Raw genomic sequence first — 17455 nt, 5'->3', positions numbered from 1 at the left:
GTTCCGAAGTTTTGTGGGTGGGGCCCTTTAAAAAAGAAGAAACGCCATAAATGGTAAATGGCCTGCATTTATATAGTGCTTTTATCCAAAGCACTTTACAATCAGTAGGTACATTCACCCATTCATACAGTGATGGCAGCAGGTTACCACGCAGGGTGCTGGCACACCATCAGGAGCAATTTGGGGTTCAGTATCTTGCCCAAGGAGACTTCGACATGCAGAGTGGAGGAGGCGGGAATCGAACCACCGACCTCTTTTTATCCAAAGCGATTAGTGGACAACCCGCTCTACCTCCTGAGCTACAGCCGCCCCATAACTCCAAACCACATTGTCCGGTGCGAACCAAACTTGGTCCAGGTGTGCATGTATGTACTCGGAGCTGATAAAAATACAATGGTGTCATTTCAACTATTGGGGGCGATATAGCAAAAATTAGTACTTGTAACTCACAAACGATAAAAGCAGCTGTTCCCAAATTGGGTACATACGTTCATAGAGTACTCTTCTACTCTGGCCTAAAATATTACACCATTTGACCTCACGGTGGCGCTATAGCTGCCCTCTTTACGTTTTGGTCCATAACTTTGGAACCGTAACTTCTACAATCAAAATGCTTTTTGCCCTGGTTTCCTTGGCTCCTCCCGCTTCTACTTACATAGGCCCGCCCATTTCCCCCACCCACAACTACTTAGTACACCCTAGAAAACATTTACGAACACCCTAGCGATCAGCCAGAAACACCCTAGCAACCATTGCACCAGCTGAGAGACGTCCTAGCTACACATTGCCGATTGGCGCTGTATTTAGACTGGATGGAAGGGCAGGGTTGAGGGCAGGGGCTTTGCAAGGGGGGCAGGGCGTCACGAGGGTAGCAATCACAACTAGAATGTCTACATTTCCTACCGAAAATGTAATTGTGCTTGCTGTCCTCGCCATGCACCGCCTGCCTTGCAAGGTCCCTGCCCATGCAATTAGGGCGACTAAAGCTTAATTAATACTTATTAGAAAGTGTTGCTCAGCACATGGTCGCAGATGAAAAAGAAAGTGTCGCTCATGGTGTTGCATTTATACTTCGGTGAACGTTCGCCTCTGTTCAACGGTCACGTGACACCCGAACGCTACAGACAGCCAAGGCAAGAGAGGGAATGGAATGCACAGTGCAACCACCTCGGAGGCAAGATGTAAGGTACTTAGCTGCAGCCGCATCTAAACGACATACAACCACACAACTCACACACTCTCTCTCTGGGAAATTGGCCACAATGTTGTTTGTGATTTTCACAAAGTCATACATGAAGGACAGGCTGATAAAAATAGCGGGGGCATGGCCATTCATTTCAGTTTCTTAGAACATGTCAGCTTTTCTTTGATTGGATCAAAATTGGCGCCGACCTCAAACTATCCAATCAGCGAAAAGTTGACATTTTTTAAGAAAGGTGCTTTCCGCACAGCCAGGCTCGCTCCATTCTCCCCTCAGCTGCGGGCTGAGCAGGGACTGTAAATACGGTCCACTTGTCGTTGCTACCGCTGCACGCCGGCACTGGCCCGGGTGGGCAGAGTCACCATTAGCTACTTTCCCTGGGAAAGAGTTGCCAACACTGCTTCGAATTACAATTACTAGTACAAGCGCATCAGCAGATTCAACAGTTTTCATTGACTAAAATGTGAACAGTTTTCGTTGACTAAAACTAGACTAAAATACTTATGGTTTAATTTGACTAAGCTGAGACTAAAATGCTCAAACTTTTAGTCGACTAAAACTTGACTAAATAAAAACAGGATGAGGTTGACTAAATATGATACAGAGTAACAAGGACATTTAACACGGGACTAAGACTAAGACTAAATAAAAAAATAGCCGACAAAATTAACACTAGTCCAATCGCGACCCCTTTAAAGGACTATATGTATTTTTTTCCCCCGAATCCAATGTCGCCATCCGTGAGTCTGTACGAGTTACGGTTGCGGAGATACGTCCGCCCAGCCTGCAGGACTACAGGAGAGAGATAGAGGACAGTGGGGGGTTGGGGGTTTCAAGTCACTGACCAAACACTCTATTTCAGTGATTTCTGTCAGAATATAGAGCCATTTAACACTTATTTGAACACAAAAACATTGCTAAATGTAGCTTTAAGTAGTTATGGGTCGGCCTATGTGAGTAGATGCGGAACGTCCCAAGGAATCCAGGGAAAAAATAAGTTTGATTATAGACCCTAGGGTTCAAAAGTTATGAACCAAACATAAAGAGGGCTGTTATAGCGCCACCATCTTGTCAATTGGTGCAATTCTTTCGTGGAAAGTAAAATACCCCTCTGTGAACCTCCCTAACAAGTTTCGTAGCTGTACCTAGTATGGTTTCTGAGATAGTTAATTTAATGCCTTATTTGTGTCAACATCATTCTCTTTACCCAACATGCAACACTCCTGCTCAGAGTTGCTCTTAAGCTCTATTTATCTGGTCAAATCTCACCGGATTCCTGTTTGCAGTACACTTTTTGCATGTGTTTTTTAACAGAGAAGAGCTGCAGCTGCTCAAAAGATAATATGTAAAATGTATGAGAGTGAGACCATGAGTGATATAGCACTTGTAATACAAGTATAGGTATGTCTGAGGTCTATACAATAGCGTGCGTGCGTGTCAAGTGTCATACAAGAAGGAAGGCTGGCCATAATGACAATGAATCCGCACTTCCTGCCGCCCTTCAAAATAAAACAATTTAGAAGGGACAGGTACTGAATGCTGCTATAGCGCCCCCTAAAGGCTAAATGACAAAATATTTCTCCTATAGGCTCAGAGTACATCCGTCCACACCTGTGCCAAGTTTGGTTAGAATCGGACGATCTTTGTGAAATAGGCCCCACCCACAGAAGATTGGAAGTGGATTATATCACAACGGTGCGTTTTTTTCAAAGACTTCCAAATCAGTGTTGTACAGGACAGTCCCCACATGAAGTGTGCTTTGGTTTGGTGAAGATTGGACAAAGTTTCAAGGAGAAATGGCAAAAAAACTGTTTTGGACAAAATGCAAAATGGCGGAAAATCTAGATATACGGAAATGGGCGTGGCCTAGATGAGTAGATGCGGAAGGACCCAAGGAATCCTGGGAAAAAATAAGTTTGATGATAGACCCTACGGTTCAAAAGTTATGGACCAAAAGGTTAAGAGGGCTGTTATAGCGCCACCATATGGTCGATTGGTGTCATTTTTTCGGGGATAGTAAAAGACCCCTCTGGGAACCTCCCTACAAGGTTTGGTCGCTCTATGCCATATGGTTTCTGAAATACAGCTAATGGAATGCAAGCTTTTGCCAGATTTATCTAAACCCAATGCAAGTCAATGGGGAAAAAAATGGCGCTTAATGGCGAATAGCGCCCAAACCGCTTTCACAAACCCTTAGAAAAGTCATAGCACACCTGTCCTCAATAACCCGGTCATTTTGAGGTCTGGCATGTCTATGTCGTGCAAAAGATGTGGGAGTTATTACGCGACAAACTTTGTGGCAGATAGAATAATAATAATTTAGGAATATCAAAGATTGTGCCTTGCTTGTCAGCAAGCACAATAATAAGTATGTCGGACTTTAAGATTGTGCCTTGCTTGTCAGCAAGCACAATAATTACATTTTCTTTACGAAATTTAGCCCGTTCTAGTTATACTTACCAGGCAAATAGACTGAATAGACAAGAAGCAAATTGACATTTATCGCCCAGCTCTAGGGCATACAGCAGCTACTCAATCCACCTGGCCATGCCGCTGCAGCGGCCGAAGTAGCAGCGGCACACTGGAACCGGCAGCAGAGCGTCCAGGACAAACGAGCAACAGCTCAGACAATCTGACTACTCTAGCCATTAGCCGGAACTAACTAACACACAAGGAGTCTAGCTAATTTACAGCCTAATCTGCCCTGTCCTACTCTACTCTAATCTAATTTTAGCCTGAACACTGTAACAATCAAGAGGTCCAGCTCAGAGGTATCCAAAGTGGGAGGTGGGCCTCCCCAGGGGGGGCTCAACAGTGAGGGGAGGTTCAATTCATGATTTATTTTAGTTATTTCAGTTATAGTTAATTTAATAATTTGAATAAGAGTGAAGGCAGCTTTTTCATGGATCTCCATTTGATCCCAGTATCAGTTATTGAAGCAAATATCATCTGATTTGTCGCCATTTTTGGGAACCCGATTCTGCGCAGTAGCTCCATTGAGTTAGAACCTCTGTGAGGTCCCCGCCCCTCTAAACCTTCTTATGTAGAGCTGCTGTTTCTAGATTTGCACACAGTGCGTTGTGTAGTCAATCCTCTCTAGCTCTGTAAATATGGCACTTTAAGTTCTAATAATTTGTTTCTCTCCAAAAGTAACCATGTAGATTCCCACTATGAGGTCAGTTTATCAAAATGACGCCTGTACGGAAATCTGATTTTCGTTGTCGGAGATTGCTCCTAGCAGCCAGACTCCAGGCTGCTCTGGGCAACAAACATCGTCATACGGGGGGAAATTATTATCCGATTAACTGATCTTTGCAGCTCTGTGTTGATTAGCTAATGTTTCCGTAGCATTTGATTAACGTTATGATTTCATTCATTTTGGAACAAATGTTGGTTTAACAGATGCAATCTAACTGAAGCTTTGTCTACGTTGTAACTTGCGCTTACTAACTGGGCAGCCCAGTGCTGCTGTCTCTCAAGTTGGGTTTCCATCCACCTGTTTTTATGCAAAATTTAAAATTGCGCATTAAAATCCTGAGTGGAAACACCAGAACATTTTATAAAACCTCCAAATATTGAAAAAAAAAAAACTTTCCAAGCTTGAGGGAGGCGGAAAAGTAAGGTGTATCGATAAAAAGAAATGCGATAAATGCAATGTAAACAGCTTTAGCGAATCTGTAACCAAATTCCACTCAAAAAACATGCCGTTTTAACGGAAGAAGACAGCGGGATTGCAGACGACCCTTCCAGAATTTTATTCACTTACAGTAACGTCTCCGTGGATTATATATATGCCGAATTGAAGAGTGGCGTCTGGTAATACATTTTACGTACCTCTGTATAATCAAGAAGCGTTAAATTAATATGTGATGTTTTTCATAGCGAGACAACGGCACGCACGTGTAATGTTAGCAGAGGCAGACAGCTCTCCGTCACCAAGCTTCCCATCAGGATTTCCTCCACTTCAGTCTGAATATCAGGCTAGGATGTTTTCTCTTTACCTCACATTTAATGATTCCGTGGCATTTTGATTCATGTTATGATTTAATTCCTTTTGGAACAAATGTCGGTTTAACAGATGAAATCTAATCTTGAGGCTTTAGGCTATGTTGTTTACTGGGTAGGGCAGGCGAGCCCTCTGAGTTTGGGGACTTACGTTAGCCAGGCTGCCTGGTCTCTTCTCTGTATATTAGGGATGCACCGATCGATCGGCACGTGACCGGAAATGGCCGATTTTCACGTGATCGGCCTCGATCGGTGATCTGCGCCGGTCACTCTAAAATGCCGATTCTGTGAGCCGATTTTCAAGTAACGTGCGCGCACCCAAAAGCAGCGAGTGGATGAGTTGCAGCCAAAACAAAAGCTGCCACTACACAGTACACACATGCCACAGCATGTCTTCGTCGGTGTGGAGCCGCGGAGGGGCCGGGTAGGTTGGAGTCCACAGTACATTCCAGTCTGAGCGGCTCGCTTCACCTCACCGTCCCCTCTTCCCCGACCAGCCTCCACATCACCGCTGCCTGCTGCTGCTGCTATCTGTCAGTCACGTTGTAACCCTAAAGGCCTAAACATGGTCGTCCGTCCGCCTCGAATTGGAGCCGTCTCGCCGTCTCCCGGCGCCAGCTAGCCCTACATGCTCGGACGCCACTACGCCCTCCCTCCCTCCCTCCTGTGGAAGCTCCATGTGAAAATGGCGGAGATTGTGTGCCAGGCAGTCTGAATGAAATTGAATGTAACGTTCCCAATTCTATGTATTAAATTCTAAAAAACGACCCTCAACATTTGGGAAGGCTAAGCCACACAACTAGTTCGTTATAATCTAACATCATGCTTTGAAATGCGACTTTACGACGATGAGCCAGGGCAACGGCCAATCACAACTCTCCTGCAGCTGACGTCACGCACGTATCGTCGCCGTGAAGTCACATTTTCGAGCAGCCCCCGTCAGCCGACTGCGCCCCCTCCCCGTAGGACGGCGCTCCACCCGCCGTCATACGGGGAGGGCGGGCCGAGGCTCTGACGGACGACCATGTTTAGGCCTTAACCCTAACGTGTACAGCCAGGAGAGGACTTTTGTTTCGTATTGCGAATAGAACGACGAACATAATAATAAAACGCATCGCACCAGTGTGCAAGGTTTTCTGTGAGAGATGATTTTTTTTCGAATGGCGGATTAAAAAAAACGCGCTCTGTGTGTAAACTACGATATTCAAACTGAGTCAACTCAAACTCATTTCCTCATCTAGGCTACTCAAGAACAGCCAAATCCACAACTGTAGAGTGGGCATGGCTTCGAAGGTCTCTGGGCTCCAGAGCTATAGGCTATAAACTCCTTGTCCATGGATAACATTTTGACGTTTATTTATTTTATTTTATTAGTTTATTTGGCAGGGACATAGGCCTATACAAAAAAACATTAAAGATATGCTTTGTAACAGATTTAGCCATAGGCTACTTTCCATCTGAAGCCCCTGTTCTGTTGCACCTTTTTTCTTTTGGAAAAGTAAATGCATGATAGCTGTGGGATATACTGGAATTATTGTTTTATATTCATTGTATTTACACAAAAAAGAAAAGCTCTGTCCAGTAACCTGGAACACTTTTATTTTGAGATGTTTTTGAGTGAGATCGTCCTACCTCATGCAAATGATAAGAAATGTGACATGAATGTTAATTTTCTATTAAAGCAAAGTTAAAAAGTAAAAAAATAACCTGCCAATTATTGTTATTAGAAAAAAAATCGGAATCGGCAAAAATCGGTATCGGCAAGTCAGACTATTCAAAAATCGGAAATCGGAATCGGCCAACAAAATCGCAATCGGTGCATCCCTACTGTATATCCTTAGCTAAAAGGAGAGGAGCTTGTGAAGAACATCCCCACATTCAAAGCACCTCCCTGAGATATCCATATAAAAACGCTTATGCTTTAATACCACAAATAAAACGTCTAGTGTTTGTGACAGCTAACCTGTTAGCTATTAGCTAGCTAACAGTTGGCTGGTTGTGTAAACTGTGTGTAGGCCCTATCTTATACCCGGGAGTTGTAACGTTATGAAACACATTTCCTGGCATATGCAGGCAGTTGGACCACCTGCCTGCATACATAGTTCTGAAAATATGTGTCTATTGGGTTATTCCCGCTATCGTTATCGGTTGTTGGGTTATAATGTTATGCTGACCAAGAATGCAAGTTAAAACAGCCGGCTAACACAAGCGGCTAATATTAGCATGCACCCGTTAAAACCATTGATGTATTAAAATACCCGATAACGTAGTGGGAGTAACTAATAAAACACATATTCTCTGAACTTACTACTTCAGTCCCCAACCAACGTTACTTCCTTGCTCACCTTTCTCAACACATTGTCCTTTTTATTGCATTCCATCGCAGTCTGGTAGATAACAGATCAAGCAGTGTCTTCTCTATGTAAACCTACATCTATAACATGAAGAGCCTGTCCAGCCAATGGCGGCTTGAGACTGGCTGCCACAGCTGTCAATCATCCCTTTTTATATCGTCAAATAACTACTTAAAAGCAAACTGATCAGAAAAATGACCACTTGCACAGGCATTAGCGTGATAAGAACTGTCTAAAATGATACAAACCACATTTGGGAAAAAATGATCTGACGTGTACTTTGATCGTTTAGTTTGGTTCATTTTCCCATCCACTAACATGGGGAGGCGGGCCTTGTGACCTATACTGGTACCTGCCGCCAGAGCGGCGATCTAACATGCACCGGCTTCACTAAAGGGTACCAGGCCTACACCCCTGGTTCATCCATATAGCTTTTATTTTTAACATTGTAACCGGAAGTTTCGTTTTTACTCTGGCTAGTTTGACACTGGTTGTGATGTTAGCTTGTTTTCTTCTTCTCCTACTCGTTAACTATGGACTATTTCAGAACGAACACACCCCTACTTCAGAGACAACACTCGTGGCTCTAAGGTTCCTACTTTTTATTTGAGATTGGTGCATGTATGAAGGAGTAGGGCCGTTGAGTGTGCAGAATTTCCAGATTACAGAGGGGCCGAGCGTGTCAAGGCTAAATGCGGCAGTGATTAATTAGGCCTAATATGCGTGATGTTATAGCAGGCAATTAACACAGATTAGGTGTTTTTAGCAAATATTTATCATGTTTGTTGAATGCCAATGCGATTCGTTGTGCCATAACATGCGGCTGTATTGCGCTAGTTGAATGCTCATTGTTTGGCAAAGGGGGAACTGTGTCGTCACCTGAATTGCGTTTCACCACTTTACATGGCGACACGGCGGCGTTATCAAAGAATTCCACTCTGGAACCTGTTTTTTACTTTTTGGGTGATTTCAGGCCCCAAGAATGCTGTTGCCGTGTAAAAGGAAGGCGCTAACACACAAAAAGTTTGCCCTTTTATGCAGGGAGCGTTGCCGTGGAAACAGGGCCTAGTAACGTTGCAGTTAAGTTGTTTATTTTGTTTAATTATGTTCAACGTGGTGCAGAACATGTAGCAATGGGACAGAGGAGGAGCAACCGCTGATGATGATGACTTTGAAAGTCGGGGGCAATTGAATTGCTATTAATTTTCACCAACATCAGATTTTCTCCATTTCATTTCATGGTACACGACAGGAATTTTACTCAATTTTACATGTATGTATAAATAAAAAAACAGCGGGTTACTTGCAAATGGTGGGATTGCTGGACATTAATACTTACAGGCTGGTCAACGCTTTTCCGTGCTGCCCATATGCTAGGTTTCGACCGACCTACCCTTGTTTATATTGAGTTTATATTGTTGTCTCCTCTGGTCTCAGCGCAGGACAGACCCCCCAGAAGATGTTTTTATATTGAGAACTTGTCTCCTCTCTGGTCTCAGTGCAGGACAGACCCCCCAGAAGATGCTTTTATATTGAGAACTTGTCTCCTCTCTGGTCTCAGTGCAGGACAGACCCCCCAGAAGATGTTTTTATATTGAGAACGTGTCTCCTCTCTGGTCTCAGTGCAGGACAGACCCCCCAGAAGATGTTTTTATATTGAGAACTTGTCTCCTCTCTGGTCTCAGTGCAGGACAGACCCCCCAGAAGATGCTTTTATATTGAGAACTTGTCTCCTCTCTGGTCTCAGTGCAGGACAGACCCCCCAGAAGATGTTTTTATATTGAGAACTTGTCTCCTCTCTGGTCTCAGTGCAGGACAGACCCCCCAGAAAATGTTTTTATATTGAGAACGTGTCTCCTCTCTGGTCTCAGTGCAGGACAGACCCCCCAGAAGATGTTTTTATATTGAGAACGTGTCTCCTCTCTGGTCTCAGTGCAGGACAGACCCCCCAGAAGATGCTTTTATATTGAGAACTTGTCTCCTCTCTGGTCTCAGTGCAGGACAGACCCCCCAGAAGATGTTTTTATATTGAGAACTTGTCTCCTCTCTGGTCTCAGTGCAGGACAGACCCCCCAGAAAATGTTTTTATATTGAGAACGTGTCTCCTCTCTGGTCTCAGTGCAGGACAGACCCCCCAGAAAATGTTTTTATATTGAGAACGTGTCTCCTCTCTGGTCTCAGTGCAGGACAGACCCCCCAGAAAATGTTTTTATATTGAGAACGTGTCTCCTCTCTGGTCTCAGTGCAGGACAGACCCCCCAGAAGATGTGTCAGCTGTACAACAGTGAGCTGCTGGACGTCTACTGCTCTCAGTGCTGCAAGAAAGTCAACCTGCTCAATGACCTGGAGGCTCGACTCAGAAACCTCAAGGCTCACAGGTAATGTGCGCACGCACACGCACACGCACACACACACACACACACACACACACACACACACACACACACACACACACACACACACACACACACACACACACACAGACACACACACACCACACACTGTCCACCTTTCTCATTCTGCACAAATCTCATACTGTCTGTCACTCTGCTGCTGCTGTTTGACATGCTGTTAAAGCTCTGGGGCCGGTTGCACCAAGTGGTCTTAAGCTACGCCGGTCGTAACTTAACGACCTAACAGCTACGCCGGTTGCACCAAGAGGGCTTAAGCCTTATTTTCACTAAGCCCAGGCGTAACTCTTACCCCTGGTCAGGAGGAGACGTAGTGCCTGCCTGTAACAGAGATCTCCGTCTATCATCGGAGACCTTTTTGAGTCCTTACCGTCATCGTCACCGTCGTAACGTCGCCATCGAAGCATGATGTTAGATTATAACAAACTAGTTGTGTGGCTTAGCCTTCCCAAATGTTGCCGTTAGTTTTTTAGAATGTAATACATAGAATTGGGAACGTTACATTCAATTTCATTCAGACTGTCTGGCACTCAATCGCCGCCATTTTTCCCCCGGAGCGAGGGAGGGTGGGAGGAGGGAGGGTGTAGTGATGCACATACAGTAGTGGCTGATAGAGCGTAGTGGCATAGTGACGCTCCAAGCAGGTCGCGAGGCACATGCAACATCATCCAATCAGGGGGCATTCCCTGGCAATTCACATGGACGCGCATTGCTACGACCGACGTAGTTAAGACCAGACGTAAACCGTGTTGGTGCAACAGGCATAAATCCACTCTAAAGACTGGTCTTAACTAAGACCGACGTAGGAGTTACGACCAGGCATATTGTGCCTGTTGTATTGTTCTGGTGTACCAGAACTGAAGGCGGTGGTCAGCCCTGACATCACTGTTGACTCAGGGCTTTTGGTTTGGCATTATTTTGATTCTCTTTGTGGGGACTATGTCGTCGGTACACTTCCTTATGAAGCATGACACCGTCTCTGCATATTCGCCCAGGTCTCCTGCAGCTTTGAACTCTTCCCATACTACGGTGTCAAAGCAATCCCTCAGGATGTCGTCTGATTGGTCTGACCAGCAGTGGGCGGTTCGGAATGCTGGGGGCTGTTTTTTTAGTTTTTGTTGATACCTGGGAATGAGTAGGATGGAGGCGTGGTCCGATTTGCCGAACGGGGGGGCGGGGTACGGCCTTGTAGCCATGGCGGATATTTGAGTAGCATTGGTCCAGTGTGTTTCTGCCTCGGGTGGGGAAGTGAATGTGCTGGTGAAGCGTGGGCATTCTTCCTCTCAGGTTTGCCCTGTTGAAATCTCCAGCCACCACCAGGGCCATTTCTGGTTGTCTTGTCTCTTGTGCGCTGATTGCACATTGCAACTCTTTCAGTGCGACAGTGACGCTCGCCTGTGGAGGTATGTACACACCAATGACGGTGACAAACGTGAATTCTCTGGGACTCCAGTGGGGCACGCATTGCATCATTACATATTCCAGGTCTGCTGAGCAGTGATTCCCCATGTCAGTGGTGTTTACACACCAGTTTTCGTTAATCATTAGACAAACGCCTCCGCCTTTCTTCTTCCCGGATCGTTCTTCATCTCTGTCTCCTCTGAATACCCTGAAGCCTGGTATAGTGATAGAATGGTCCGTTGTATCAGGAGTGAGCCAGGTTTCAGTCAGACACAGAGCGTTACATCGCGCTATGTCTTTTTGAAATTGTGCTCGCGCTCTCAGTTCACACATCTTATTCTCCAGAGATTGAACATTTGCCAGGAGTGCGCTGGGTAACGGTGGCTTGTTAGCGTGCCTTCTTAGGCGGGCGAGAATTCCCCCTCTCCTGCCTCTTTTCCGCTGGTGTTTTATAAGTTCAGGAAATTCCGTGAAGTCGGGAGCTTGCCAGTTTTGTTTGGGGTGTTTCCGCGCATTTCTGATGTTAAGCAGCGCGCCCCTGTTGTACCTCCTGCTGGCACCGTCGTTGTTATCGATAATGTTGTTATCGATAATGTTGTCGTTGTCCGCCATCTTGCTGGCCCTGTCCCTTTGGGGGGGGGGGACGCAGTGGGAACAATAGGACAATAGACCTGCGGTGATCCCACAGTAATCCGTGCTGTAGTTGTGCTTTCTTTTGCCAAAAAAGTGCACATACGCTACTATATACACTGTATAAAAGACACTGATATATGCGCTAGATATTTACAAAGCGACTAGACGCAACGAAATTATAAACAAAACGAAATTACTCTAAAAAAATACCTATTTCTCTACGAAGTCACGGAGCTCGCACAGCTGGTCGCCTCTCTCCTGGCGCCCCCTCTTCCCGAAGACAATACAACAAAATCTCTTCCAGAAGGGAGAAAGGAGGCTGGTGCAGCAGTTGAAGTAAGTTAGGTGGTGAGTGAGATGATCGCCAAAGCGGGGAAGCCGTTTATTGAAGGCACGTTTCTAAAAGACTGCATGCTGCAGGTTACAAATATCATCTGTCCAGAGAAAAAAAAGACAGACAAAAAGTCACTTCAGCAACATCAGCCTTTCAGCCAACACAGTGGCAGAGTGGATTACTGAGCTGTCAAGTGACATTTATGATCAGTTCCAAGGGACAGTTGAAAATGAAGACTGGCTCATTTAGTAATGTGCATTGTCCCTAAAAAAAGAAAAAAGTCCCTCAAATAAACAAATAAATTGTTAATGTTGAGAATTCGAACAGTTGCATTTTTCTCTTTTTTTATACTTGAAGTGGCCCCCTTGTGACAAGACTGGACACTCAGCGGGCCCCAGGTAATTTGAGTTTGAGACCCCTGCCTTAGATCTTCAAACCTGGGGCTTCTTTCTGTCCCTAAGACAAAATTGAAAACTAAAGGTGACCTTGCCTTCTCTGCGGTGGCCCTCAAACTCTGGAACAGGCTTCCCGCTGCCGTCAGGAATTCCACTTCAGTTGAGAGTTTTAAAAGGCACCTAAAAACTCACCTTTTTTCTGCTGCTTTTTTTAGACACTGTGCCGGGTGTGATTACACTACATACTGAGCTGCACTTTAAATTGTTATGTTTTGATATTGTTGTAATTTCTCATAATGTACTGTATCATGTTGTATTTCTATTGTACAGCACTTTGTGACCATGGTCTTGAAAGGTGCTATATAAATAAACTTTTACTTACTTACTTACTTACTTACTATAAATATACCCTAACCCTAACCCTACACAACTAGTAACTGTAAACTTGTATCATATTATATTATATAATATGAAGCTATTACTATCATTACAAGTACATGTGTGCTATGTGGACAAAAAGTGTACAGTGGGCAATGTGCATAAGCAATTTGAGTTAAGTAGTGACTTTATGTTTAGGCACTGGAGTGAGAAGGGGCTGGTTTACATCAAGGACCTATATATAGGACCATCAAGGACCATATATAGATGGTCAATTCGCATCCTTTGATCAGCTGAAGAGGAAGTTTGGATTGCCTGGCACGCACTGGCTCAGATACTTGCAAATCAGGGATCATGTTCGATCCAAGATTAATACCTTTGAAGCACTCCCAGACAAACATGCTTTTTTGAATGGGCATTAATAGTCTGATGACTTAAGAAAACCTTCCTGTTCACTTCACCTTTCTTTTACATAAGGAAATGGTCACTTATACCATATATATATATATATATATATATTATATATATAACATACTTAATCACAGCACTCTGAGATATGTTTGCTTTGTCAGACACTAAAATCAAATCAATGGTGGACTGATTTGTCAGATACACGAGTTGGCTCAGCAATCAGTTGAGTCAGACCAAACATTTTACAAAAAATTGAATAGGCTAAAAGTAAACACACGCTGAGGAAGGTCTCTGACTGAAACGTTCGTTGCTGCTGCCCAGGTGTACTGAGGAGGAAATAAATCAACAAAAAAGACATTTGGAGTGCTGGCTTTTCTCTTGTCCATAAAAGTAAACACTCCCTCTCTATACCGCCGTACTTAGAAAGTGAAGCCTCCAAGCAGTCATAAAACATGTTTGGGTGGTCTGTAACACGCGCCAACAAGTATAGGTTTAGTTCTGGGAAGATGTATGTCTATCTTTAAAACTTCAGCCTCGTCCTCTGGATCAGATCTGATAGTATAATTGATATCTGAGCGGATGAATGCGCAAACCCTGACCCCACGGGTGTTTGATGTGGGCGTCAAAGGTCAGGTGAGGATCGAACCTAACACCCAGGTGGGTGACTGATGAGGAGAGGGGAATGTCTTGGCCAGAGAAGATGATGCGGGTTATGGAGACGACTGGACCTGGTGGCGTACTGTCATAACTGTGACACAGATGTGCAAATGGTCATGTCCAATCACAAAAAAGGTGCCTAACTTCGGATTAATGTAAGATAGAGTATTTTATTTATCCCTGGAGGGAAATTCTTGCATTACAGCAGCAGTAACCAATGACAGTAAGATAACATACGTATATCAAATACACAAAGAAAAACAGTATGGAGTAGGAGATATAACACCACAAAACTTTGTAAAGGAAGGTTAGTCATGGGCCTAACTTTTTTTACCCTTTATTTATACAGGGGTAGTCTCACTCTCTTTTTCAGGAGTGCCCTGTTCACATTCATACCTGGAAGCTGACCAGTACAACCACAGTCTGATCTGCTGGCCACTGCTCAGCTCCACTGGAGCGGTTGGAGTTAAAGGGCCTTGCTCAAGGGCACCTCAGTGGTGGTAATGAGGGAGGGGCAAGTGCTGCTTTTCACTTTCTCAACCCAGATTTGTAGCTGAAGCTGTTGTGCTCTTCACGCCCAACTTTAAAGGTGGCTTTCAGGTGGGGGATGACTGTTGTGGAGAATGTTTCTGAGCAACCCCAGATAAAGTCATCAACGTGACAGGCAAGGAATCCCATCACTTGACACGAGTCATCCAGCCAGTAGAACACTGCTGGATCAACTTTCGACACAGTAGCTCCCAGCTGTTGCATGGTGTCTTTCACTCTATTATACCAGTATAGAAAAGCGTCGGCTAGGCCATACACACACTTCTTCAACTTCCATAGAGTTCCTTTGCTATGCACCTCTTGGGGAGGCCTGATGTAGACATTTTGGGTAAATACTTTTCCTTGTAAAAAGGCTGCTTTAATGTCCATGGAGTTCAGCTGCCATTTATTTTGACATATAACAGCCATGACCATTTTCAGAGACTCTGAGGCACATGTAGGCGAGTCTCTTGGGAGCTCCTGAGTGTTTAGTTCTTCAAAGCCTCTTGCCACTAATCTAGCTTTAGGGACAACTCCATCAGGTGTCTCCTTGAGTGTACACACCCACCTTGTAGAGATGCATTTCTGGCCTTCATCTCTCACCTCTTCAAACACACATTCTTTTTCCAGTTACTGAGTTCAGTGTGTTTAGCAGGCATGAAAGCATCATCATTCACAATGAGTATGTCATCTTCATGGGAGTCAACCTGTAACTCTACCTGCTCAGATGGGACTATTTGAAGATTCCTCAGGCTCAGTGTACTGTACATTGTACCAGTTTTTGTGTGTTCCACTGGCCTTTCCTGCTCGGCTGAGGATTTTTCCAGTATGTGTTTGGCCACTTTCACTATCCGTGTATTTAATTATTTGTCCAGTTTTCAGCCGGAGGCCTTCACGAGTCGTGATACCGAGTCTGTGATACTGTATGATACTGGAGGGGGTATACATGAGCGTGTCTGTGATACCGTATGATACTGGAGGGGGTATACATGAGCGTGTCTGTGATACCGTATGATACTGGAGGGGGTATACATGAGCGTGTCTGTGATACCGTATGATACTGGAGGGGGTATACATGAGCGTGTCTGTGATACCGTATGATACTGGAAGGGGGTATACATGAGCGTGTCTGTGATACCGTATGATACATGAACAATCTGACGATGATACGTCAGATTGTTCATGTATACCCCCTCCAGGCTGTAACGGCGTGTAGGGTGGCTCATCATTGTTCTGAGCATCGAGGGATCCACCATTCATAGGTGTGTCTTCCTCACTTTCATTTTCAGTGTCATATTGTCTGTTCAGCATCATATTCTCATTGAGTCCAGCTTCGGTTAATTTGTGATTTTCGGTCCCCTCCGGTTGATCGTCACTTCCTCCCAGCATTGTTTGTGGGCCAACTACCTTTCGAAGCCTGGATTGATGTACTCGAACGTAGGTTCCCCCGTGCCTCACAAATATCACTGCACCATCTTGGCCAATGAGACCTGGACCTTTCCATTCTGTACAGTCCACTCGCTTATAGTAAGTAGACTTTGTCCCCTGTTTCATATTGATCATTAATGGGCCTCAGTTGTTTATGAAGGGCTCTTCTGATCCTCTCAGAGCATCAGCTTCTGTAAATGCTCTCCTTGTAGCATGTAATGCTGCGATGTGTTGGGCTATCCAAGTACTCATGCTGGTACCTTCTAAAGCTTGTAGCATGTAATGCTGCGATGTGTTGGGCTATCCAAGTACTCATGCTGGTACCTTCTAAAGCTTGTAGCATGTAATGCTGCCATGTGTTGGGCTATCCAAGTACTCATGCTGGTACCTTCTAAAGCTTGTAGCATGTAATGCTGCCACGTGTTGGGCTATCCAAGTACTCATGCTGGTACCTTCTAAAGCCTTGTAGCATGTAATGCTGCGATGTGTTGGGCTATCCAAGTACTCATGCTGGTACCTTCTAAAGCTTGTAGCATGTAATGCTGCGATGTGTTGGGCTAGCCGCTATCCAAGTACTCATGCTGGTACCTTCTAAAGCCTTGTAGCATGTAATGCTGCCATGTGTTGGGCTATCCAAGTACTCATGCTGGTACCTTCTAAAGCCTTGTAGCATGTAATGCTGCCATGTGTTGGGCTATCCAAGTACTCATGCTGGTACCTTCTAAAGCTGGTTGTAGCATGTAATGCTGCGATGTGTTGAGCTATCCAAGTACTCATGCTGGTACCTTCTAAAGCTTGTAGCATGTAATGCTGCGATGTGTTGAGCTATCCAAGTACTCATGCTGGTACCTTCTAAAGCTTGTAGCATGTAATGCTGCGGTGTTGAGCTATCCAAGTACTCATGCTGGTACCTTCTAAAGCTGGCGGCTTATCAGTGAGAACTGAAGGCAGATTTGGGTTCTGCCCGAACACTAGCTGGTAGGGACTATAGCCATGAACACTAGCTGGTAGGGACTATAGCCATGAACACTAGCTGGTAGGGACTATAGCCATGAACACTAGCTGGTAGGGACTATAGCCATGCACATTGTGCATAGAGTTCTTTGCCATCCGTGCCCAGTCCAGAGCTGTCTTATAGTCACATCCTGTGTCTCTCTTCACTTTTAGCAGGATTTCAGTGAGGGTCTGATTATGCCTTTCTAATAGGCCATTACTCCACGGGCTATACGCTGCAGTTGTTTTCACTTCAATGTTAAAATGTTCAGCCATGTCCCTCATTTCTTTGTTGTTGAATTCACCTCCATTGTCACTGAACAACC

At 44.7% G+C, this 17455-nt stretch overlaps 1 protein-coding gene across 2 annotated transcripts in view; it reads left to right on the top strand.

The window, feature by feature from the left end:
* The window catches only part of LOC310788308 (rab11 family-interacting protein 4A-like), a gene marked incomplete at its 3' end in the record, with an annotated part of 159343 nt that overhangs the window by 45772 nt on the left and 96116 nt on the right, over positions 1 to 17455 (top strand). For both annotated transcript variants that reach the window (XM_083649870.1, XM_083649869.1), the window contains exon 6: positions 9804 to 9938. In XM_083649870.1, coding sequence (XP_083505996.1) covers positions 9804 to 9938 — 135 coding nt within the window. The remainder of the gene's footprint in view (positions 1 to 9803; positions 9939 to 17455) is intronic.

This window comes from Poromitra crassiceps (assembly GCF_964638095.1).
Source record: "Poromitra crassiceps genome assembly, chromosome: 13".
Classification (NCBI taxonomy): domain Eukaryota; kingdom Metazoa; phylum Chordata; class Actinopteri; order Beryciformes; family Melamphaidae; genus Poromitra; species Poromitra crassiceps.
Note: the sequence above shows the minus strand (reverse complement) of the source record. Positions and strands in the feature narration are given on the sequence as shown.